A 25473-nucleotide genomic window follows, 5' to 3' on the forward strand; every position below is an offset into this window, starting at 1 on the left:
GCCCCGGGAGACCTGGGCCCCTGCTCCGCGGCACCGGTCCGCCGAGGCGGTGGTGGTTGCCCACTGTCGGTGCCGCGCCGCCTCCTACGGCAAGCGGGAGGAGACAGACGCCGAGCGCCCCGCGCAGGGAGTGTGTACGCGTGTGCGCCCGCAGCCGCCAGCCCCCAGCCCACCGGCCCCTTAGAAGGGGCCTGAGGCCCGCGCACGGCCGAGTCGCCCTCCCAGGAGGCTGCGGGACGGCAAGCGGGCGCGGTCGGGCGGGGGCGGGGCTCGCGCTGACGTCGGCCCGGGGCGGGGCTGAGGACTCGCGCAGGGGGCGGGGCGCGGTGACGTCGGGCGCCCGGGCCGAGCTGTGGCGGCGGCGGTAGTGGCGGCGGCGGCGCCCGGGCGGGCAGCGGCATCGGCAGCCCAGAGGAGGGTGAGACGGCCGCGGTGGCGGCAGCTCGGGATCGGGCGGCGCCTGGAGCTTCCCGCCCGTCGCTGGTGCCGGGGCCCTCGTCTCTCCTGCGCCCGCTCCTCCCCACGGCCCTGGCTGGGTCCGGGCAGCGCGCCCCCGGGGAGGGCGGAGCCGTAGGTGAGGCGCGGGGACCCCTCCCCCTCCGCGCCCTGCCGGGGGGGATGGGACGTCCGAGAGGGCGGCCCCACCCAGCCCACCGGCGGGTGCCCCTGGACCGGCTGGAGGGGCGGCGACGGCGGGGACCCGCGGGGGCTGCGGGCGGCCGGCTTCAGAGGCGTGATGTTGCGGGCGAGGTGGGGACGTGCACGCCTCGGGGAGCCCCGGGAGGCTGGGGTGCGGTCGGGTGGGTCTGGGGTTTGGGTACCGATGTGCAGCGTTGAAAGAGACGAGGATTCTGGTCTCTCCTGTGAAGTAGTAAGATAGGAGATGGAGGGTTGGCTTCCAGAAAGGAGATGAGCTGTGGATGTTGCCTTTTAGGCAGTTGGAGAAGCTATTGCACTAGGTCTCACGTTTCTACTTAGGGCTTGGGGTCTTTTTTTTCCCCCCTTTAGGCGGGGTGGGGGTCGAGGAGGGAAGCGACTCCCTCAGCTTTTGGCTCAGAGTGGGGAAATTGTGGAGCCTGGACGGGTTTGGAGTTTTACACGCTTGAAGAGGAGCAGAGATCTTGGGGTAGACAACTTCATTCTGGCAGCAACATTAAGTGATAGGTCCCTTTACACTTAATTCCTAAAAGGCGTTATCTTCCAGTCTTTTATTTATTTTGGTGCCTAAACGATCTGTGTACCTCATCTTCAAGTTTTATCCTGGCCCCTTAAGAGAAGGCCCGAGGATCAGGTGGTTCCTTTGGAAGTCACGTTTCTGAGGAGTAGTTGCAGGTGGTTGTGGTTGACTGCTTTGGATGGATGAAATGAACAATTTGCACATTCCTGTTGGAGCTAATTACGTGAAACATACTTAAATGTTTTAAAGCACTGCTGTCTTTTGCAACTCAGTTTTTAGTAGATCTTGACAGTTAGCTATTCTGTGTTTGATAATTACTGGAGATTTCTGAAGTTTCTCAATTGCATGTCTTTATTAGACACTTAAAATGAAGTGGAATAAAAATTTTTGGTAGGTCCCTCCATTTTTGAGAAACATTCTTAAAGTCATGTGCTCCTAAAATATTTTTGGGAGCATGTGTCTGTCACTGCATAGGGAGAGGTTACTAAGAGTAAAGGTTCTTCACAGCAGTGTTTCACAACTTAGCACATTAAATCAGAATCTCCTTTTCTGGATTTCTGCTCCCCATCAGATTACAGAACTCCCTGTCCTTACCTGTCAGTTAATATCATTTAAGCTATTTCTTGCTGGGAAAACAGGCCCTGAGATGGACATGTATTATGTAATGGATGGAAGTAGGTATGACTCCCTATAATTGATTTATGGAGGAAGAGAAACCGTCATGAAATGGAATTTAAGCAGTGACTTTCCCAAGGCTTATTCAATTTATTTGGGAACATAGCCAGAGCAGTGCTTTCCTATAACCCAAGAGAGAAATATACAGGGTGAGTGTCAGTGGTTGCCTTTTTTAATATGTCTACTTAATGAGCAGACTGTTATCCTCCAGCAAATACTTCTGCTTGAAGAAACTTATAGGAAACAGATGATATAATAGCTATTAAGTGAAAATAGGTGTGGTCCACTTGTAATTATGAACAAAAGATTTAATTAAATATTCAGACAAGTCAAATTACAAGTTGATATAATAATGATTTTGATACTGGATTAGTTACTTGGAAAGATTAACATTCACATACCTGGTTTTGGCTTTTGTCTTATATTTTGACTTAATTGAGTATATATGGGGACAGATGTGAACTGAGATACCAGGTGAAATTATGTGTGTATTTTGCTAAAATGACATTTCCATGGCTGACAGTGGGAGGTGGTTCTTGTTGGAATGCAGTCATATAATTTCAGAAAAGTGTAGGGTTATCTATTTCTCTTTAGGATTTCTTATGCCTGAGAAAATCAGTATGTTTTATTCTTAAGAAATGTCATTTACTAGTCATTACTGTGATATCTTTGTTGAGTCTACTGGGGTATTTCCCCCCCTCTCTTTTTGAATTACTAAAGTCAGATAAGTATGTCAGTCTGTTAGGTCAACTTTAATACTGAAATGAAAAGCGAAGATTCTTAAAGCAACAACTGCTCTTTTTCTATGCTACATTTATGCTTTTAGAAGCAGTATAAGAGATATTACATGTGTTTTGCACATACTGTGACAAAAATGGAGAAAGATGAGGGAATGAAGTATTTTGGCTAATTACAAGCAGTGGATTGATTATGGATTTTCAGACATACAGTGTAATAAAGTAAATTAAGCTTAAAGTTATGTGTAATATGGTTTATTTCTATAGCTTGCTTTTTCAAAATGTGAGCCTTTGGGGTGCTGCCTTATTCATTTATTCATTCAGCAGTTATTTTTTAAGTATGGTTCTGGGTACATTTTTTAGCCATTGGAAATATAGTAGTGAACAACACTGATAAAAATTCTAACCTTCATAGAGCTTACCTTCTGGATACCTTCTGGGGAAATGAAGAGGAACTCAGCAAAGGAGATTAATAAGGAAATTAATAAGAGGCCATTGAGGTAGAAGGAAAACCAGGAGAGTATGATGTACTGGAAATGAAGGAAAGGAAGTTTTCAAGGAGGAGGGAATGATCAACTGTGTCATTGTTTAAAGATGTGTCAGACTGTTGGGCAGGAAAGAATTCTGACTGATGTCTAATAACAGAGAGATGACTAAATACTTTTTAGTGTGAGATGGAGGCAAATGGAAGAATCAGTTTTTTTTACTTCCTTGGATTGATTTAAAATAAATATATGTATAAATATATATATTTAAATTATATATAAATCATATTTTATGATTTATATATGATAAAATAAATAATATAAAATGTATATTTAATATTTAAAAATCATATATATATTTAAAAATATATACTGCATACTGTATTCTTTTCAGAACAAAATATGCATCCTGGGAGTTTATACTTGTACTAAGGAGAGGGCTTCCCTTGTGGCTCAGCTGGTAAAGAATCTGCCTGCAATGGGGGAGACCTGAGTTCTATCCCTGGGTTGGGAAGATCCCTTGGAGAAGGGCAAGGCTACCTACTCCAGTATTCTGGCCTGGAGAGTTCCATGAACTATATAATCCATGGAGTCACAGAGGGTCAGACACGACTGAGCAACTTTCACTTCACTTCAAGGAGAGGTATGATGTTATTGATCATATATACACTTATTTTTTTAAACACATATATCAAATCAGAAGTTATAAAAATACACAGGGAAAAAAATAAGTCTCTTCTCCATTCAGTTGTTCCTGAAGGCAGACACTGTTTTCAGTTTCTTGTTTTTCCTAACCAGTGAAATTTTGTGCAATAATATGGCATTAAGCTATTTTAAAATTGCATAAAAATAACAAGTATTTTATCCTCTAGGTATTTTTTTTCACAGGCTTAATATTTGTTTTTATAATTTAAGTCTTAACTACCCACAGATCTTTTTTAAATATAATGGCTTTATTGAGGGATAATCCACATACCATAGAATTCACCCATTAAAGTGTACAGTTAAGTTTTTTTTTTTGGTACATTCATCACCATGATCAATTTTAGAACATTTTCATCCTCTCCAAAAGAAGTCCCAAACCGATTAGTGGTCATTCCCTGACGTTTGGTTTTTAAGTATTGTTTTGCATAGTATGTGGGAAAAATGTTTGTGAATTACTTTATTTTCAGTTAAATGGCAGTGAAGCCATTTAGTGTTTACTTTTAATATTCCCTTTTTAAAAGCAATTTTTTAAAATATCTATTTACTTGGTTGCGGGTCTTTTAGGTGGGATCTGATTCCCTGAATAGAGATCGAACCTCAGCAAGGAGTTTTGTTGTAGTGGGAAAAGAGGAAAAGTTAACAGGCTTTTGTGGTCTGCTATGTTAAGTGCTTTGATAGGTGACATACAGGTTTCTACATCAGCTTATAGGATGGATCCGTAATAGGATTGTAGGAAGATCTAAGATGAGATCTCCTAAGGATAAGTACGATTTGGCTAGATGAAAAGGATGCACGTGGAGGAAACAACATGTGCAGGATCCAAAGGCAAGAAAGCGATAAGGCAGGTGAGTGATATGAAGATGGTTTGACCTGGCTGGAATGTTGTGGGCGTCACTTTTCCTTTCTGTGAAAAGGTGTGCTGTCTTAAAAAAAGCAAAATAATTATAGTATTAATTTACTTAACCTGTGGATTGCTGTCTCTTCTTAGCTATAGAATTTTGGGTGAGTTTATTGTCTAAAACTCAGTTAATTTTCTCATCTGTAGGATGAGAATAATAGTCCTATCTGATGTGATTGTTGTGAAGAATAAATAAGATAGTGCTCATAAAGCTTGGAATATAGTGAGTACTCTAAATCCAGCTGCCCTGATAATGACATTGGGGTGGTGGTTTTGATGATGTCGTGACAATGATCCTGAAAAATGGAATTCCTTAGGGTATTTTGGAGCCTCAGAGTGCTCGGGAGACTGGAAGATGACCTGTCATTTAAATTTTTTTTTTTTTTTTTCTGGGAAGAAAGAAGTGACTACCCAAAACTTGAGACCAGCACCGTTCAGCGGAACTTTGTGTGATGGTAGGAATGTTCTCTTATTCACCATCAAGTACAGTAGCCACTAGTCACACGTGCCCTTCTTTTGTAAAGATTATTTGGTGTGAACCATTTTTAAAGTCTTCGTCGAATTTGTTACAACAGTGCTTCTGTTTTTTATGTTTTGGTTTTTTGGCCCCGAGGCATATGGGATCTTAGTTTCCCCAACAGGAATAGAACCTGCATCCCCTATATTGCAGGGTGAAGTCTTAACACCAGGAAAGTCCCCTTATGGGCCTTTTGAACACTTGAAATGTGGCTAGTGTGACTGACAGGCTGTATTGTTAATTATTTTACAATTAATTTAAATAGCTACTGTGACTATTGGCCACTATACTGGGCAGCACAGTTATACACTTAAAGGTTGAGGAATCTCATATTGAATAGTGGCAGTATTATAGAGTCGATAATTCTAAAAGTTAAAAAGTAGTTTTAGAAGCCTCACCAGGGGAGTGGATTACAGCATGGATGAACTAGGTCACATCAGACAATAACGCTGTAGTTTCCTAGAATTGACATGGCTCCTAGACTGATAAAGGAAATGTAGTAGTTGTAATGTGTCTAGACTTCAGCTAGATCTTTTCACGTTGTCTTTGTGGCAAATATGAAAAATTAAGTCGGAGATTTCATGAGAATAGGAACTGTCATGTGTTCTCTACTGAGCAAATAATAGATGCTTACTAAATATTTGATGACTGAATGGATAATGGTACACTTAAGTGAAGTCCCAGCTGGCTGTAAATGGCCCTCCCCAGAGAATAGAGAGTAGCTCACTGAAGATGATGGATTAGGGGAGCTGGTGTTAGATGGACACCTCATCCGTGTGTGGAGTGTTGGAATGATCCAGGAGCAGTGGCACAGCAGGTAGTGGCCATGAGAACCAGTGGCCAGTCTAAGTCTACCCTTACTGAGCATGGAGCATGTCCAGGTCATCACTAGCTGATGGTAAAGAGGCGGTGGTGGAAAAGGCTGTGTTGCTGAGTAGCATGGAAGGCAGACTCACAGGATTTTTATACGAGGGTTCAGAAATAGTGGTCTGGAGGTGGCAGTGGAAGAAAGGAGGGTACCAGCCTCATTTTCCTGTATCGGGCGTGTCATGTGGGCGTCTTCACAGCCTCCACTTGAGAGGACTGCGTGGGAAGAGCATCCTGGAAGAGCCAGTTCTCCGTGAAGGCAGGGGTACTGAGCACCTTGAGAGGAGTTCTTTGGTAATAGAGTGAAGTTCCTCGAGAGTGTACTTCCCCACCCGAGTGGCTTCTTTTTTTTTTTTTTTTATCATTACTTAAACTTTAAGAGAAGCCTCTCTCATCTTAAACAGATTCTTCAGCTCATACTTTCTCTGTCTCTTGCTTTAAGTTGACTTTTGCTCTTTGCTTTACAGCCAGACTTTGTTGAGAGAGTTGTCTGCATTTGCTTTATGTTTCCATTTCTTCACCTGCAGTTTTTTTCTCTGTTTCTGTCTGGCTTCTGTCTCCACAGTTTCACTGAAACTGTGTTGCTTGAATTACCAATGTCTTTCTTTAAATGCACTGGCTGTTTTTCTATCCATTTATTCAACCTCTTAGCAGCCTTACTAATAGTCCATTGGTATGCAATGAATTACCCCCAAACTTAAAACAACAAATATTTATTGTTTCATAATTTCTTTGGGTCAGGCATCTGGGTTTCATGTGTCTGATTCAGGGTCACTCAGGAGGCTGCAATCAGGTGTTGACTAGGACTGGTTATCTCAGCACTCCACTTGGGGGAGGGTCTGCTTCCACCTCAGTTGTGTGACTGTTGGCTGACCTGAGGTCCTTGCTGGATGTTTGATGGAGAAGTCAGTCTCTCTGCCATTTGGGTCTCTGTGTAACATTACTCTAGCAACTTGGTACCAGTTTCTCCTTGATTGAGGGGTCTGTGGAGGAGGAGGGAGGTACTAGTCCTTCTTTTTGTAACCTAACCTGGGAAGTGACATTGTATCACTTCTGCTGTATCCTGTTCACTGGAAGGGAGTCCTAGGTCAAGCACAGGCAAGCGAAGATTACACAAGAGCAAGAAACTCAAAGGTAGATGTCATTCAGAGCCATTTTCAGAATTGCATACTACAGCTGCATTTGACACAGTCAACTTCTTCTTTGGTAGAACTCTCACTTTTTTCAGAGTCTTTAGATCACACTTCTGTTTTCCTTTCTGGTTCTCTGGGCTCTCTTTCCAGTCATCTTTGTTGAACCTTTTTCTCACAGTGATTAAATGTTTGAATTTCTCTGGTTGATCTCATCACCTATTCATTTTTCATGTGTGTGCTGAGTATTCGTGTTGCTTTACCTCTTCAGCTTTACCCCTCTCTCGTGTCAAAGAGCTATTGTCCAGTGTTTCCACTCGAATGCCTCTTATACTCAACAGATCCAAAACTAAATGTGTGTGATTCCTGCTCTTCTCTGGGGTTCCTTAATTTGTTAAATGACACTACCAGAAATATGTGTAGTGTTAGTTACCTTGCGGCATGTGGGATCTTAGGTCCCTAAACAGGGATTGAACTCACATCCCTTGCATCAGAAGGTGGATTCTTAACCACTGGACCACCAATAAGTATAAGTGTTAGTCACTCAGTCGTGTCCGAATCTTCATGACCTCGTGGACTGTAGCCCACCAGGCTCCTCCGTCCATGGGATTCTCCAGTCAAGAATACCGGAGTGGGTTGCCGTGCTCTCCTCCAGGGGATCTTCCTGTCCCAGGGATCGAACCCAGGTCTCCTGCATTGCAGGCAAATTCTTTACTGTCTGAGCCACCAGGGAAGCCCCTGACAGTGTCTTTTGAACCAGGTTCTTAATTTTAGTGTAATCCAGTTAGTGTTTATGTGGTTAGTGCTTAAAAAAAAATTTTTTTTTGATGTGGATCATTTTTAAATTCTTTATTGAATTTGTTACAATATCATTTCTGTTTTATGTTTTGGTTTTCTGACCACGAGGTATGTGGGATCGTAGCTCCCCAGTCAGAGACTGAACCTGCACCCTCTGCACTGGAAGTAAAATCTTAACCCCTGGACCGCCAGGGAAGCCCCTGGTTAGTGCTTTTCCTGTGGAAGAAATCTTTCCCTACCCCATAGTCCTGAAGTCACTCTTCTGTTATCTTCTTGGAAGTGTTACTATACCTTTCCCATTCAGCTCCATGATCTGCCTATAATTGATTTTTGCATATGCTTCAAAGTTTATTTTTGTTTTTCCAATATGGTTCCTGATATTCTCAGCATCATTTATCGACAGTTCCTTCCTTTTTCAACTGCATTGTAATAACTCGAGGCTCTGGTCTGTTCCACTCGTTTCCCTGTCTTGGTCCAGGGCCAGACTTAGTTACTGTAGTTTTATAGTAAGTCTTCATGCCTGTTAAAGTGTTCCCACCTTGTCTTTTCCCAAGAATGTCTTGACAGGCATAGTCAGTGACCATCATGGTCAGTGATCAGGAATGGTATCAACATAGGGACAGATGTAGACATCAATGGAAATGAGTAGAGAGTCCAACTATGGACACCTATTTATAGTTAATTAATTTTCAACAAAGGTGGGAGGGTAATTCAGTGGAGGAAAGGATAGTCTTTTTTTTTGGTTATCTTTTTTTTTTTTTGCATTGGAGTATAGTTGCTTTACAGTGTTGTGGTGTTTTCTGCGATACAGCCAAGTGAATCACCTATACGATGGGCTTTGTCAATCATGTTAGAGTCTAGAGTTTGACCTTGGGGCAGTGGCAGGACTTTGGAGACTTTTGAGTAAAGGAAATAACAAACTTTATTTACATTTTACAAAGAGTGGGTAGGAGGAGGCTAAGTGGAGAGGCCGATTAAGAGGCTGGGCCTTAATCTTGTTAAAGCTTGAAACAGAAAGTAGTGACAGTGAGGACAAAGAAGCATCTGGAATTGAAAGCTTTAAAGAACACAGGACTGGCTGGCTGAGTGTCTCTGTGTGTGTGTGTGTATATGTACGTGTGCGTACATGTACTTCTGGGGAAGAAAGGGCGGTTGGTGGGGAGGGAGGAGACAGGTGACACCCAGACTCTTGGATGAAGCAGATAGGTTAGCAGCTGTGCCGTCTTCATACAGTAGTCACTAATATATGGATATTTACATTTAAACTGATTTAAATGAATTAAGATTTGAAGTTTAGTTTTTCAGGCACACTAGCTGTATCTCATTTGGCCAGTAGCCAAACGGGAGTCGTGATATCTGTATCAGACAGTACAGATAGAGAATATTCTCATTGGCACAGAAAGGTCTGCTGCAATTTTTGGTAGCAACTAGCTCTTCCCCCTGGAGAAGGCAATGGCACGCCACTCCAGTACTCTTGCCTGGAAAATCCCATGGACAGAGGAGCCTGGTAGGCTGCGGTCCATGGGGTCGCTAAGAGTCGGACATGACAGAGCGACTTCACTTTCACTTTTCACTTTCATGCGTTGGAGAAGGAAATGGCAACCCACTCCAGTGTTCTTGCCTGGAGAATCCCAGGAATGGGGGAGCCTGGTGGGCTGCCGTCTATGGGGTCGCACAGAGTCGGACATGACTGAAGTGACTTAGCAGCAGCAGCGCTTCCCCCAGAGGAAAGTCAAAATAATAGGTGGTGTTCGCCAGTCTCCAAAGAGCTCTGGCTCCAGAGCAACCTAACGGATTCTGTGAGTCAGACACAATTACTACCACCACCACCACCATCATCCAGTCATTGCCAGATACACAACACTTTGATGATCAGATAAGGAGCCAGAGGGATGGTGATGCTGTTCAGTGGGCTGTTGGTGACTGTGGTGGGGCAGCCGGAACCTCTGGGAAGACTGCTGTCCAGTAGACAATCGTGTGAGCCACTTATGTGATTAAAATTTGAGTAGTCACATTACAGAGTTAAAAAATAGTGGTTAAGAGTTCATAATCTTACAATGTTTTTTATTTAACCCAGTGCATCCAAAATGCCATTTTCAACACGTTGAAACATGTCATATTTAAAATGAGCAACTTTACATTCTTTCTTCATACTGAGTACTGAGTATTTAAAATCAATCGCATACTTTAGCATAAATTAATTCAGATGCTGTGATTTATCAGAAATAACTTAATCTATACTTAGAGTTCATAACATCTACAGTTGGAAAAGTAGGTTCACACGCCCAGCCCATTCCAAACATGCTTAAAAGTTTTCCCGTAATTATCAGATTTTTAAATTTAACTTTTAATTAACAATGAAATAACAAATTCAGTTCCTCAGTCTCACTAGCTCTTTTCAAGTAAACAGCCATGAGTGGCTAGTGGCCACTATATTGGACAGTGCAACTCTGAAACAACCAGTGACATTCACTTGATAGTTGGAAATTCAGGTCTGGAGCTCAGAAGAGAGGTGCAGGGACAGACAGGTGGGTGGTAGGGACCGTGAGGAATGTGAAAATGAAAAAAACAAGCTTGATTTTGGACAAACCAATATTAAGTTCTCTGTGTGTTAGTTGCTCAGTCGTGTCCAACTCTTTGCAACTACATGGACTGTAGCCTGCCAGGCTTTCTCCATCCACGGGATTTTCCAGGTAAGAATCCTGGAAGTGGAGTTGCCATTTCCTTCTCCAGGGGATCGAACCCAGGTCTCCTGCGTTGTAGGCAGACACTTTACCATCTGAGCCACCAGGGAAGCCCTAGTTCTCGGTACTTCCTTAAAAAAATCTGGAAGTCTGTCTGGTGAGAGTAAGGTGGTTGATGAATGTGTGGCATATTGCAGTGCTTGAATCAGATGTGTCATCTTGGGCAACTCACTGAGCCCTTCTGAGCCTTAGTTTCCTCATCTAGAAATGTAATAATACAGTCTCTGCCTGAAAGGTTTCTTGGGAGTGTTAAAGGGAGCCTTCATGGCGGGTATTAACCATGTATAGTGCTGCGTCTCCTCACTTCTTAGTTGACGTTTCTTGTGGAAAGTGATCATGTGCTCGGTCGTGTCCGACTCTGTGACCCCCATGGACTGCAGCCCATCAGGCTCCTCTGTTTAATACTTTATTCTTTATCTGTTTGAAACTTCATTTTTTTTAAGGGAAAAAACGTATTTTAATTATGCACATTGTTATGAGCTGAATCCCAATTTCTGAAGCTTTAAATTATGAAGAAAAGTATATCTTAAAGTAAAGGAAATATACTTATTATTCACATGGATGAATGCTCATTATGGTCTACACTCTATGTTAAACGCTTTATATGATGCTGTGAAAGGTTTTTTTTTTCCTGTAATGTGACATGTAACATATTTCTTTTGTAAAGTTTCACTTAAGTAGAGTTTGTAATAGAAAATCTATTTTCATTCTGGAACTTTGGAATGTATCATGGTCTCATTCTTTTTCTTAGTTATTCCAGGAGCCACTGTATTCTGCTTGAATCTTTTTGGATATTTTTAAAATTATGATTTGATTGTATTCTGGGCTAAATCTAGAGAGTCTCTAATTCTACATATGGGTATAAACATGTAAAAAATTATGATGAAAAAATCCCCATGTAATTCATGGTATTTAGAGAAGCATGGTAACCGAGAGGAGAAAAATGGACTCTACTGGGTCAAAGAGGAAGGAACTGTGATTACTTCCTCTGGTCTGTCCCTCAGCTCCCAGCTTGCCCATTGTATCTGGCACTGTACCATTTCTCGAGTGTGTTGGATAAGATGACAAACATTTTTACAGCGCCCCCGTGTACTGCAGACCTAGTGTGTGCTGGAAAGTCTTACTGTCTTTTTCTCATCATGTCCTGTGTACTTCTTTACATCTGATGTTAGGCATCTGTGTCTGTGTTGTAAATAATGAAAAATTTTAATGACGCATTTCGGGCTAGCAGATAGGTTTGTTGTTACATGCCAACCGCATTTTGTGGTGGCAGCTGGAAGTGCTGTATGGGATGGGTTTTTGAGCCCATGTCCCAAAGGAAGAAAAGCTCACCCTAGATGACAGTGGCCTTTCCCTTTCGTTTCTGTTTAAATATTTTGAACATTTTTTTCCTTTTCAAAAAGCCCTATATGCCCATTTGGAAACATCTGACAACTGTTAAGAAGAAAGCGAACAGATTGCCTACCATTCTTTGTGATGAGCTTATGTGTACGCAGTTGACCCTTGAACCAGTGGGGGGTGGATATTGGGGGCTCTGACCCTCCCTGCAGTCAAAAATCTGTGTATAAGTTAGAGCTGGTCCTCTGTATCAGGGGTTGCTCCATGTCCACAGATTCAGCCATCTGGGTATTGTGTGATACTGTAGGATTTAACGTTGAAAAAAAAATCCATGTATAATTGGATGCATGAGGTTCAAACCTGTTGAGTTCATGGATAAACTGTATTTGCAAAATGGAGAGTATATGTACAAATGTATGTTCACTTTTATTTACTGTATTATAAACATTTTTCATATGAGACATTGGTTATAAATGTGTTTTGTTGATGGCATGTAATCATAAAGATTTCAGTTAAACATTTCCCAATTGAACAAGTACTAATAAAGTTGGTATATCATAATGTAGTGTTTTTTCCTACATTTTGGATCATTTAAGTAGATAGGGTTTCCTGGTTTTGGAATTATTGGATCAAAAGATGAATGTTTCTAAGACACTTAACCATTTTCAAACTTATTGCTTCCCAAATGCTCTTTATTTTTTTGAGGATGAAAGCAAGCACTTAGAATACAAATACTTTTATTATTTTAAGGAAGAAAATAAAACATTGGATATTTACAGTTTTTCACCTAAACTTTTAAATTTATGAAATGTTTCTTTTCATACATGCAAAAAAGATTGAGTTGTCTAATAAATACCTGTGTACTCACCACCTAGTTTAATATATAATTATATAGTTAAAAACTTTGTGTTTAGTTCTCCCTGGTTATAAATGTGTTTTTACCAACAGTGATGTGACTGTTTAACCTTATCCCATAACACAGGTCTATATCCAAGACCTTTTGGGCCAGAATTCAGAATTTCTTAGGTTTCAGAAAGGTGATCGGCTTCATCTGCTTTGTATTATCTAACTTTGAAGCAAGGTCAGGGGGCACCCTCCAGTTCCTTCATCAAACACATTAGTATTTCGATATCAGTTCAGGTGTGATTTTTGTCATGAAATTACTTAAAGAATTTGGTGGTTTTCAAAGGTTTTTAGAATTGAGATACATGGTCGTGAACATGTGCGTCTTTCCAATATACTTGTTCAGTGTGATTGGTTTGGTAGCGTTTGTTGAACTGATTGTAACGTGGTATGAGATGTGCTATAAAATGGAAAGTAACTGCTGTCCAAACCGTTTAGTATTTTTAGGATTTGTAGAAATCAAATAGCAGTGAGGACTGGAGTCACTGGGGAAGGCTAACACAACCTAGAACTTGGCTCTTTTGAACTAAGTAAGTAGTTCAGGTCGCTCACTTCAGTAGAGAACAACCATGATTAATAACATTGTGTTTACTCCAAGTATCTGCTTGACAAGATATTTGTCATGGTGAGAGCTTTGATAGACCTTATAATTAGCTTAACTGATTGATAAGAATTATCAAAAGCCATCATTAAGTTGATCGTAACTGAGTCACTCAACCTTCTCACCCTTCCATAAAAAAGAGTGAAGTGACACCTGTGATGGGTGTGGTGATGGGTGTGGTGATGGCTGCCGTTAGCAAGGGTCCTCTCTTCCTATCGGTGTGTGATCACAACATGCCCGGCCTCACAGGTCTGTAATTTTTGGTCTCCAGGAGGATCAGACCAAGATCATACAGCCTGATGTCTGGTGTTAGCAGAACTGTTAGGCCCCATGCCGGGGGTGGAAGCAGAGACATCTGTGCTTCTTTAACTTGTGGGTCTGTCTGTAACCTCTTACTCATCACAGAGACCTTGTCAGCTTAGGGCCTAGCCCATTAATTACCATATTATAGTGTTGAATGGTCGAGGGCCTTATTGAAGCCCTTAGTTGTGGTGAGCCTGTGAGTAAAAGTAATATATGCTCTCTGTTAAAACAATAGAAAAAGAAAAGAAAAAGAAATGCATGTGTACAAGGGAAAGAGTGGCTCTATTTGACCTTTGAGAAATGGCTCCTTGCCATCCAAATCATTGCTGTGTATATGCGAACATACCTGTCTCCTTTTGTCTGCTGTTGGGATTATATTTTACAATTCTTCTGTAACATGCTCCCTACCCCACACTTCACAATACATCATAGATGTCTTTATAGAAATTGTCAAATATAGAGATTTACTTATATGTTTGTTTTTTTTTCACAGCAGTATTTTATAGTGTGGAGATAGGATAATCTATCTAACCAGTCTCTTGGTGGTGGAAATTTAAGTTCTCTCTTTTTGCTGGTACAAAATAATACAGTAATTGAACATCATTGCACTTGTATCCTTAAACTTGTGAAATATGTTTCACAGAGAATAACTTTAAAAGCAAGACTTCTAGGTCAGAGGGTGTGCACATTTAAAATTTGATAGATTCCACCAAATTGTACTTGAATTGGATTTTAAAATTTGGTCTGTTGTTAGTCTTTTAATAGAGGGCTTAATATAGCAGCACATTTCTAGTCCCTAGTGACATTTTTAACCCTTGAACAAAATGAACAGAATCTTAAAAGTTGCAGAGGAGGAATAAATTAGTTTGGGACTAACATATACACAATACTATATATAAAATAGATAATCAACAAGGACCAACTGTATTGCACAGGAACTCTACTCAATATTTTGTAATAACCTGGAAGGGAAAAGAATCTGAAAAGGAGTATGTGTAACTGAATCACTGTGCTGTACATGAAACTAACACAACATTGTAAATCAACTATACATCATTTTAAAAAGTGTTGAAATACGGTCTTTTAAAATACTCATTTTCTGATAGTTGATGCTACTTAGTAATAGTGTGACTCGTCACAGCAGGTTGGACTAGTAATTTGGGGATTTGGGTCAGAATTCCGTATGTAAAGCTTTAACTAGCCAATGGGTGATGTGTTTTCTAGTTCCCCTTATAAATATCTGCTAGCATGTGTATGTCAGCCTTTCCAGCTGTCATTAACTGGAAGTAGGTTACTGTGTTGTGTTAGAGGGTTTTCTGCCCTCCTTTGATTTATGAGTACTTGGTGCTCCTCTGAGGACTCAGAATGTGGAGCGCTGTTACTGTCCTTTAATCTGCAAGGAGAGGGTGAGGGCGGCTGTGATGCCCACACTGTTTGCAGGAAGAGTGAGCGTGGAAGGCTAGGACACGACCGTCGTGTGTGTTAGTGTGTTTTACTTTTAGGCCCCTGGTTGGACTCCAGGATTCTCAGTGGGTATGTATTTGTATGTGGGCTGCAGCCGGGCTTGGGGGGTAGGTGTTCTTTCTCAGCATGTATATAGATTTTTGAACCAATGCTTTTCTTGTAGGGAGAAATGATCCTGGAATTTTCCAGTATTCTTCTCTTTATGGTTTTCCTGACCTAGATGACAAGCTTCGTGGTGTGAATATATAGGAGTGGCCAGGTCTGAACTCCATTTTGTTGCTGCTGTTTTAAGAACTCACGGAAACATAGTAGTGACTATGAGAAGTAGGATTTAAAATGTTAAGAAAAATCTTAGATGACAAAGAATCGACCTCTTGTGCCTTCCATGTTCTGCTTTGTCTCAGCAGCATTTATTCCCCTCATTCCTTTGGGGTATCAGAGTGGATTATTCTATCACTGCTGCTTTATGGCCATCTATATATTCTGGTTAAGGGAGAGAAAAAGCAGTTTTCTTCTTAGCAGTTAAGCTGGATGTTTTTTAGAAGGAACTGTACGAAAGAGCTACGGGAATAAATCTCAAATCCTGCCCCCCATGTGTAGAAGGGTTTTTAGAATAGAAATGAGTTATTAAAACCAATAAAAGTTGTAAAACTTTTATAATTACAGAAGCAGGGTACCACATTTTTTATTCTGATTTAACCTTTAGTTGCCATTTGCTTGATTGAAAGATCTCATAGGATATGAAGACCCAGCATAGCCCCAAAATAAATAAAAGGTGACTTCATTGTTTTAAAAATTAAGTTCATTCTTTCAGATGTTTGATGTTTGTGATTTTCAGGGCATAATATGAGAGGACAAAAATATATCACAGTGCACACAGAGAAGAATGTTGTCAGTTTATGGAATTTGGTTAAAATTAAAAATGAAGTTTGTTAATATGAAGGAAATGACAAGTTTTCTTTACAGTTGTCTTAATTGCTTTTATTTGCCGTTTCCATAAATTCATTTCAAGATTACCACTACCTCCTGAATGTATAAGAACTATCTTAATGAATTTACTAGAATTTAGGTTAACTTGTGGAGTTAGCAGACACTTTTGCTGTCTTGTTTTAGGCACGTTGCTGGGTTTTGAAGATAAGACTGCTTTGCCTGTAAGGAAAGTAGTTAATTAACTGAAACACAGTAAATGTATTGTTTTAAAAGTCCCTGCTACTTTAAGAGGGGCGCCTAAATTAGACCGGGGTTAAGGGTTTGTGTAGGATTGTGATGACTAAGCTTACTTTGGAAGAATGAGTTGTAAGAGGCTAGTTGATGGGGAAGAAGCAGCTCATGGAAACAAAAGAGAGGATGGTATTTCAAGAAATTGCAGGTACTTGAGCATGGTTGTTACGCGGAAAAGGAGAGTGGTTAAGAAGTGACCCATCTTTAGAGAGGCAAGCAGGGCCCAGATCGTGAAATGTTTTGTCTGTAGTGCCAAGGAGTTTAGATTCTTATTTTGGGATGCCATTGCAGGAAGTATGTAGGTGTGTGTGATTATGTCATATTTAAATTTTAGAGCAGTGGTTCCTAGTTTTTTGTTGTTGTTGTTCCAGCATCTGTTTGCACTCATAAATTATGCAGACTCTAGATAGCTTTTTTTGTGTGGGCTGTATCCATTACTGTCTACCATATTAGACAGTAAAGCTGAGAAAATTTAAAAACATAGGACTACACATTCCATTAGCCGTCGTGTAGCCTCTGGAAAACACTACTATACACCTTTGTGAGAATGCACAATGGAAAAGCAAGTAATGTGTGAAAATAGTTCTGCACGCACGCATCTCCTGTTTGGGCCCCTCTGTGTCACCCTGTGGGCTTGGGGGGAGCAGGGAGGCTGACTCGCTTGGGAAATCATCGCGTTAGAGGACCATTCTGGCAGTGATGTATAGCAAGCACTTTCAGTTGTGATCCAGCGTGCACATGTGTGTTCATGCACACCCCAAACAAGTTTCAGGAAACAATACTGTCTGTGTTAGTTATCTCTTACGTAAAAAGTTATCTAAAAACTTAACTGGATTAAGAAAAAACACGTCATCTCACAGTTTTTGGAGAAGGAAATGGCACCCCACTCCAGTATTTTTCCTGGGAAATCCTATGGACAGAGGAGCCTGGTGGCTACGGTCCATGGGGTCACAAAAGAGTATGCTACAACTTAGCGAGTAAACAACAACACAGTTTTTATGAGGAGCACAGCTGGGTGGTTCTGGCTTAAGGTGTTTCGTGAGGTTGCAGTCGTCTGAAGGCCTGACTGGCGTCAGAGGGTCCCTTTCCAGGCCTGCTCACGTGGCTGTTGGTGCTCTCTGCAGGGGAACTGGAATACCCTTTCAGCGTGGTGGCTGACTCCCCCCATAGCCAGAGATCCAGGGGAGTGACCAAGACAGAAGCCGCTGTGTCTTTTTGAGTACATTTTGGAAGTGATACATTGTCAGAAGCAAATCCTTTAAGACTGGTGGTACACAGAGGAATTTTGCCTCCCCTCTTGAAGGGAGGAGTAGCAGATGATTGAGGCAGGTGCCTTAAAATACCACGGGGTGCTTGTCAGGAGGGCGTGTACTCCGTGGGTCTCTTCTTTCCTGCACGCCCTGAGAGCAAGGCCCTGACTGCTCTTCATCTGGGCCATCGCTAGACCATCATTCTGGCGGTGGTTTACAGCAAGCACTTTAAATTATGATCCACAATGGTGCATATGTGTTCCTGTGCACGCCTGAAACAAAAGTTTCAGGAAACAATACCATGTTAGTTATCTCTTATAAAATTACCTGAAAACTTCCTGGATTCAGAAAAAGCGTGTCTCAGCATCGTGTTTGCAGCAAGCCACCTTGCGGGGGGGGGGGTGAGGTAATGCCTCCCCCTGGGAGAGATCAGGCTTGCTTACTGTCAGGTGGCGGGCTCCCTGAACTCCATGCTCCTCTGCAGACCCACTGCATGCGTAGTGTCTGCCCAGGCCCCGCGGTGCCGCCTTGTGGGGCCTCGAGTGGGTGGGTAAGATGCTCATGGTGCCGGCTGTGCTGTGAGTAACAAAGTTCTTCGTCTCTGACCTGGGAGGCTCATGTGTGCTGTCTGATGAGTAGAGTGAGGAGGTGTGAAGGAACCACAGCAGATACGGGTTAGGGAGCTAACAGAATATTGGATAGGAGGCCAGCTGAGGGGCTTGGAGAACTCAGGGACCAGTTTATCATGGGCTCAAACTGAACAGCTGCACGTGTGTGGTTTTTTTTTTCCCCCAGCAGCAGTCAGGAAGCCAGGTAGGTAATCAGAGAAGGTGTTTCTTTGGATTAATTCACGGCAGGGGAGTTTGGAACGTGAAAGTATTTTTTTCAAGCTTTTGTGGTATAATTTATGTGCAATACCCTGAACGCATTTAAAGTGTGCAGTTTGAATTTTGACCTGTGTACCCCTGGGAAGGCTCACCCCAGTCAAGATAGTGAACATTTTTGTCACCACAGAAGTTTCCTTCTTTCCCTCCTTGATCCCTGATCCGTCTTCATGATCCATTGCTCAACCCCCAGCCCCAGGCACATACTGATTCGCTTTCTGTCCTAATAGATTCCTTCTGGAATTTTATATAAATGGGATCATATGGCTTAATTTTTTTTTGGTCACTTTTTTTTTTAATGTGTGTGTCAGCTGTTTGTTATAAAGTACAAGGATTATTATCTTGTGGTTGTGGATCTGGCATATTTTTAAAAGAAATTTGAATTTTTTAAACACTGTCTTCCCTGAAGCTCATATTAGAAAACCAGGATGAAGCCTTTGGACAGAGCTAGTGGGTTTTCTTTTGTGGTGTTACTAGAAATGAACACAATTCTAATAGTAACAAAGACTCCACGTGCAAATGCTGTTTTGGGTCTGAAAGTGGCTTGAAACTCTGGAGTGCACCTGCTCATGTTGAACACTCGACCTGGATTTGTGCTCCTGATCTCAGCCTCTTTAGTATGATTTAGTTACTCAGCTACGGGACAATAGAGTTTTGCACCAAGCACAGCTGGGAATTTTTTTCTTGAGCGTGACAACTTCAGAGTTCTGGTGGCACGATTCCTGAGACATTTACTGCTCTTTATTTTGTTAGTTTTCCTGACTCTGTTCTTCTACCCACCATCTTTTAAAAAAGACTTTCTCCTTAATAGAGGGATAAGTATGATTATTTAAGCATTATACCCGAGAATACCTAAGGTATACCTTAAGTTTAGGTTTAGAGTCCTAGATTAGCAGGACACACTGCCTTGAAACTGGACAGTTGAGATGAGCAGATGACGGCAGATAAGCACAGTGTAATAGTTGGGAGCTCCCAGGGCTCTGGAATTAGATGCCCTAAATTCAGATCTTGGCCCTACCTCTTAAAAGCTGTGTAACTTTAGATGAGTCACTCAACACCCAAAGGCATCACCTTCTTCATCTGTAAAATGGAGATAATGGTAACACCTGTGTTGTAGGAGGCTTCCCCGGTGGCTCAGTGATGAAGAATCCGCCTGCAAACGCAGGAGGTGTGGGTTCAGTCCCTGTGTCAGGAAGATCTGGAGATGGAAATGAAAACCTACTCCAGTGTTCTTGCCTGAGAAATCCCGTGGACAGAGGAGCCTGGCATGCTGCAGTCCATGGGGGCGCAAAGAGTCAGACACGACTTAGTGACTAATCAACAACAGCAAGGGGGCTTATAAATATTAAATCTTATAAAATTCTTAGCACAGTGCCTGACATATGGTAAACATTTACTGTACATCGGCTTTTGTTATCATTTAAGGGGCTCTGGGTAATGAGTAGCTGTCTTGTTTTAAGCAATATTCAGATTACTTAAAAGAGAAAAATCTTTGCAAACCTCTTTGATCTTGAAGTTGAATTTGCTTGAGCAGTAGTATGTAGATTACTGCTTGTTACCTACCTTACAGTCCAGATTTCTGCTTCCTGAGCTAGATTCCTCCTGGGAAGGAATTTCCTAACATTACTAGCAGAGTATTGCAGTGTCTGAACTTGGTGTCCTGTTGCTATTTCTGAGACAAGACTGTGTGTTTCCTGTCCTGCTTATTGTTACCTCAGGGCTGTCTTTACTGGATCACCAAAGTGGAGATGGGATTGCCAGTGTATTCACATTTCTGAAGATCTTTAACTCGTTTGAGTTTGGCTGGACTATATAGACACTTTAAAATCTTATTTTTGACCATGTGATTTACTTGGATTGTATTTTCAGTTGCTTATTAAAATATTATTTAATATGTTGAAGTCTGTTACTTGATTTAAGCCAGTTCTTTGATAGAAAGCTGTTAGGAAATGACAGAGATCTAGTTTAGATCTGTATTGTTTTATGTTTGAGATAAGTGTACAATAGATGGCTATGCTATGTGTGTTTAAATTTTGTCTTAATTATTATACTTTAGAATATGAACATTTTCCTATTAAAAAATTCAAGTATTTGTGCATTATGGGTATAAAGCTTTACAAGTGAAGCTAAAAGCCTCCACAGACATTTCCCCCCAACCCTTTGAATTTCTTCTTGCCTCTAACCACTGATGTTCAGATTTGGCTTTTCACATGTAGGAATTTTGTATATATTTTGTATACAAATCTTTATACATGTGCTAGATTTTTTTTTCCACCAAGAGTTTGGGTTTTCTTTTCATTTTTGGTATACTTTGTCATTTTGACATAATTGAATGTATTAGTTGTTTTTCTTTATGTATTTTTGCCTTTTGTTCTTAATTAAGAATCCCTACCTTTACTCAAATTCACAGGGATTCCTGTAAGTTTTCTTCTAGTACTTTTAATAGTTTAAAATTTTATATCTTTAATGTACATAGAATTTATTTCTGTGTACTATGTGAAGTAAAGATATAACTTATTATTTTTTTTCAGCCACCAGTTGTTCAAACTCCATTTATTGAATGATTTATCCTTTCCTCACTGTTTTGAAATGTTACTTTTAGCATGTACTATACTTTCATGTATAATTTAGATTCTATTCTTGGGCCAGTTCTGTACAATTTTAATCACTATAGCTTTAAAAGGCTTTGAGTCCTTATGAGAAATCCCAGGGTTCAGATGTGGTTTTGGAGTCCAGGTTTTTTCCCCACAATGTCCAGTGGGCGTTACGCACTGTCCTGTAGTCATGCATGTTGTTTTCTCAGTGAAGTGTATGAATAATTACACTAGGTGAGGTACCTATAAATGGTAAGTGACCTCATATAAGATCATGCCAGATATTGCTCCTAAATGAGTTAAAGAGGGGAAAAAATTATTTTCAGAGTTTAAAAAATTTTTGCATTGTAAATAAAGGATCATGGACCTATAGTGTATCAATATCTTGCCATTTAGGGGACATCTTCCTTTGTTCTTCTGTTTCAGATTGTTTTGGTGGTGGTTGTGCCTTACTCCCATTTGAATTATAGAGTTCGTTTGTCAGGTTATGTGAGGAACCCTGTAGGGATTTTCATTGACTTGAAAGGAGGAGTTGGAGAAGAAACGACACCTCAGCAGTGTTTGTCTTCTCATCTGTGAACATGGATAACTTTCCTTTTGTTCAGGAAAGTTTTAGAGTTTTTCCAAAAATTTCTTGCACATTTTTGTTAGATTTATGTCAGAGCATTTTTATGGTTTTGCTGCTATTGTGAATGGAATTTAAAAATTGTGTTTTCTAAAAAAAAAAAAAAACTTTTCTAACTTTTCTTGCTAATGGACAGTAAAGTCTCGATATTTATATATTGATCTGTGCGTAAGTAGTTTGTTGAGTCCTGTCTTTGTCAGTTGATGACCTTGGATTTTCCAGTTAGAAAACGATATGTTGAAACATTGAGTTTTATCTTCTTTTTGCCAGTCTTTATGCCCCTTATTTCATTTCCTTTTCCATTTGCTTGGTGTGGTTTCGGCGTTCCGTTCTGAGACGTGTTGGATGCTTTAGGAATGATGCTTACTGAGAAGTAAGTTGTGCTGTGAACAGATGCACCCGTCAGCAGATGATAAAAGGGGAAATCCTCAAGTGGGGGCAGTGAAAGTGTCTGCGAGGGGAGATGTTTCCTCCTGCAAGAGCTAACGTGCAGTACCTTCCATTACAGATAATGGCATGAGCTGTTTCTTCAGGGTTGGACAGCGAGGACCTGATGCTTCTGATGAGCCTTAAGCTGACTTAGAGCCACAGCGCAGCCTCCCAGAGCTCCGTGTTTGCTTTCTGCTGCACACCTTTCCCGGCCCGGAGCTCATCTTGCAGCCATGTATGGAAGTGCCCGCTCAGTGGGGAAGGTGGAACCGAGCACCCAGAGCCCGGGGCGGTCCCCTCGACTTCCACGTTCCCCTCGCCTGGGTCATCGGCGAACCAACAGCACCGGAGGGAGTTCTGGAAGCAGTGTTGGAGGAGGCGGTGGGAAGACCCTCTCCATGGAGAACATCCAGTCCCTCAATGCTGCCTATGCCACTTCCGGCCCCATGTACCTAAGTGACCACGAGAACGTGGGTTCAGAGACACCCAAGAGCACCATGACCCTCGGCCGATCCGGGGGCCGTCTGCCTTATGGCGTGCGGATGACCGCTATGGGGAGTAGCCCCAACATAGCGAGCAGCGGGGTCGCCAGCGACACCATAGCGTTTGGGGAGCACCACCTGCCTCCGGTGAGCATGGCCTCCACGGTTCCTCACTCCCTCCGTCAGGCCAGAGACAACACCATCATGGATCTGCAGACGCAGCTCAAGGAGGTGCTAAGGGAAAACGACCTCTTACGGAAGGACGTGGAGGTCAAGGAGAGCAAGTTAAGTTCCTCGATGAACAGTATCAAGACCTTCTGGAGCCCGGAGCTGAAGAAGGAGCGAGCCCTGAGGAAGGATGAAGCTTCCAAAATCACCGTCTGGAAGGAGCAGTACAGAGTCGTGCAGGAGGAGAACCAGGTTAGTTCACATGTGTTCTGGTATAAATGAATCAGAGTTCATGCAAATGAAACGACTTTTCTCTTCTTGGTTCATTTATTTTCATTTTTCCTGTTTTTCTTAGTACTATATTTTGCACCCCCATTCTTGGCCTTTTCCAGACTGATTCTGTGCCTTAATTTTTTTCTGGTTACCATGTCTGCTTGCTCATCATTCTTTCTCATTTTGCTTCTCTTTCTCTTCCTGTCTTTTCTATCAGCACATATTTTCTTTTTTCCGTTCTTGTGAGAATGTACTTTTGCCACATGCTCTAAGATTTACCATGTGTGTGCATGCTTATTACTCAGTCACGTCTGACTCTTTGTGACCCCATGAGTCTGCCAGGCCCTCTGTCCGTAGGAGTTCTCTAGGCCGGAATACTGGAGTGGGTTACCATGCCCTCCTGCAGGATATCTTCCCTACCCAGGGATCAAACCCAGGTCTCCCGTATGGCAGGTGGATTCTTTACCATCTGAGCCACGAGGGTAGCCCAAGAATACTGGAGTGTGTAGCCTATCCCTTCTCCAGGGGACCTTCCTGACCCAAGAATCAAACAGGTCTCCTGCATTGCAGGCGGATTCTTTACCAGCTGGGCTACCAGGAAAGCCCAAGATTTACCATAGCAAATGTTTAAAAAAAAAAAAGTGAAAGTCACTCAGTGTGTCTGACTCTTTATGACCCCATGGACTATACAGTCCATGGAATTCTCCAGGCCAGAATACTGGAGTGAGTAGCTGTTCCCTTCTCCAGGGGATCTTCCCAACCCAGGGATCAAACCCAGGGCTCCCACATTGCAGGTGGATTCTTTACCAGCTGAGCCACAGAAAGTCAATCTTAATAAAATCACCACAAGGCAAATCTGTGTTGACTGTACCGGAGAACGGAAATTAATTTTAAATGTTGAAGATGTAAATATTTATTAAGTACCAACATGGAGTAGCAGTTCTTTCTGTTGACATTTATAACAAAGTTTAACTTCTGAATCTTTTTTAAAGAAAGATTCTTTAATTAGTCAAATTTGAGGATTTTAGGTGGAAGAAAGGCAGCTTGGTGTGATTGGTTATGTATGAGATATAAATTACACTTTGCTAGAAGTTGAATGTTAAATTGATGTTATTGAATTTATCATTGAGTTAACTAGCCATCAATATACCTTTCTGTTGGTGCTGAAAATATGCCCATCACCAAGATGATTTTTATCATTAACCAATCTGAAAAAGTCCATATTTACGAGGAAAAAAATTATCGGCTTCTTTATTTTCCAATAATTCAGGCAGCTAATTATGCCTGTATTTAAAAGCTGTGTAGATAAAAAGCAAATAACAGTAACCTTCTTAATTATCAAGCTACATTCAAAGGCAAAATATTCAAATCTTTCTAAATGACTATGGTGGGAACTTAGCACTCGAGTCCAGTGGACGTGAAACAGTCCACAGGGCTCTGGTGCCAAAAATACCATATGCGCTGAAGGAGGGTGAACACTGCCTTATCTGGATTCCGCCCCTTGCCCTAATTAAACACCCGTGTTGGCAGGAACAGATTCTTCCTGCACCCACTATAATTACCACACAATCCTAAAATTGTATAACTTTGCTCCAAAAAACGAAGGGTGCAATTTTAAAGTAAAGTGAAACACAGCAATGAGATATAGAGAATTGAGAATGCTAATGAATAGATTACAGTGAGCCAGTCTGGGCCCTAATTAAACTCTGCATTCATCACACCCTCTGCAGCCCTCAGAGGTCGGAGATTTCCACTTTACAAAGAAGATTGGTTTAATAGGATTTACAGTAATTAAACAAATTTCCCCATTTCAGTTTGAGATTGGGGATTTAGATACATTCTGGATGTTTGATCTGATTGGACCACAGAGATCTTGGTCTAGAATCCTGTCAAATGAAAAAAACACATTGCTTAGAATTGCCTGATGTGTACAGTTCATTATTATGAAATCCTTTTAGAAGATTGTTTCAAAATGTATATCCAGTTGTTGTTATGTTTCATACTCCTCTTGTTACTGAACTTTCAAGTACTGGTGATTGGAGAAATGGAACAATATATGTCTTCACAGGAGAAGTCTTTTCTTTTTCTTAAATTGAGAATGGGGAAGGGTTTTGGTGTGTTTATTTGATGGAGAATAAAATAAAAATCCAGCTGTGAGCTTGGTTGAACTACAAAACTAAGACTTTGGATGATTTATATTTTTTA

At 41.4% G+C, this 25473-nt stretch overlaps 1 protein-coding gene across 5 annotated transcripts in view; it reads left to right on the forward strand.

Annotated features, from left to right (window-relative positions):
- Window positions 1–322: 322 nt before the first annotated feature.
- The window catches only part of ERC1 (ELKS/RAB6-interacting/CAST family member 1), a 274453-nt gene continuing 249302 nt past the window's right edge, over window positions 323–25473 (forward strand). For 3 of the 5 annotated variants that reach the window (XM_065943059.1, XM_065943083.1, XM_065943090.1), the window contains exons 1-2: window positions 323–418; window positions 22425–23247. In XM_065943059.1, coding sequence (XP_065799131.1) covers window positions 22579–23247 — 669 coding nt within the window. In that variant the 5' untranslated portion in view covers window positions 323–418; window positions 22425–22578. Of the gene's footprint in view, window positions 575–616; window positions 751–22424; window positions 23248–25473 lie in introns of those variants that run through there. The other 2 variants (XM_065943065.1, XM_065943074.1) reach the window with 2 other exon arrangements.

Source organism: Muntiacus reevesi, chromosome 1 (genome assembly GCF_963930625.1).
Source record: "Muntiacus reevesi chromosome 1, mMunRee1.1, whole genome shotgun sequence".
NCBI classification, from domain to species: Eukaryota; Metazoa; Chordata; class Mammalia; order Artiodactyla; family Cervidae; genus Muntiacus; species Muntiacus reevesi.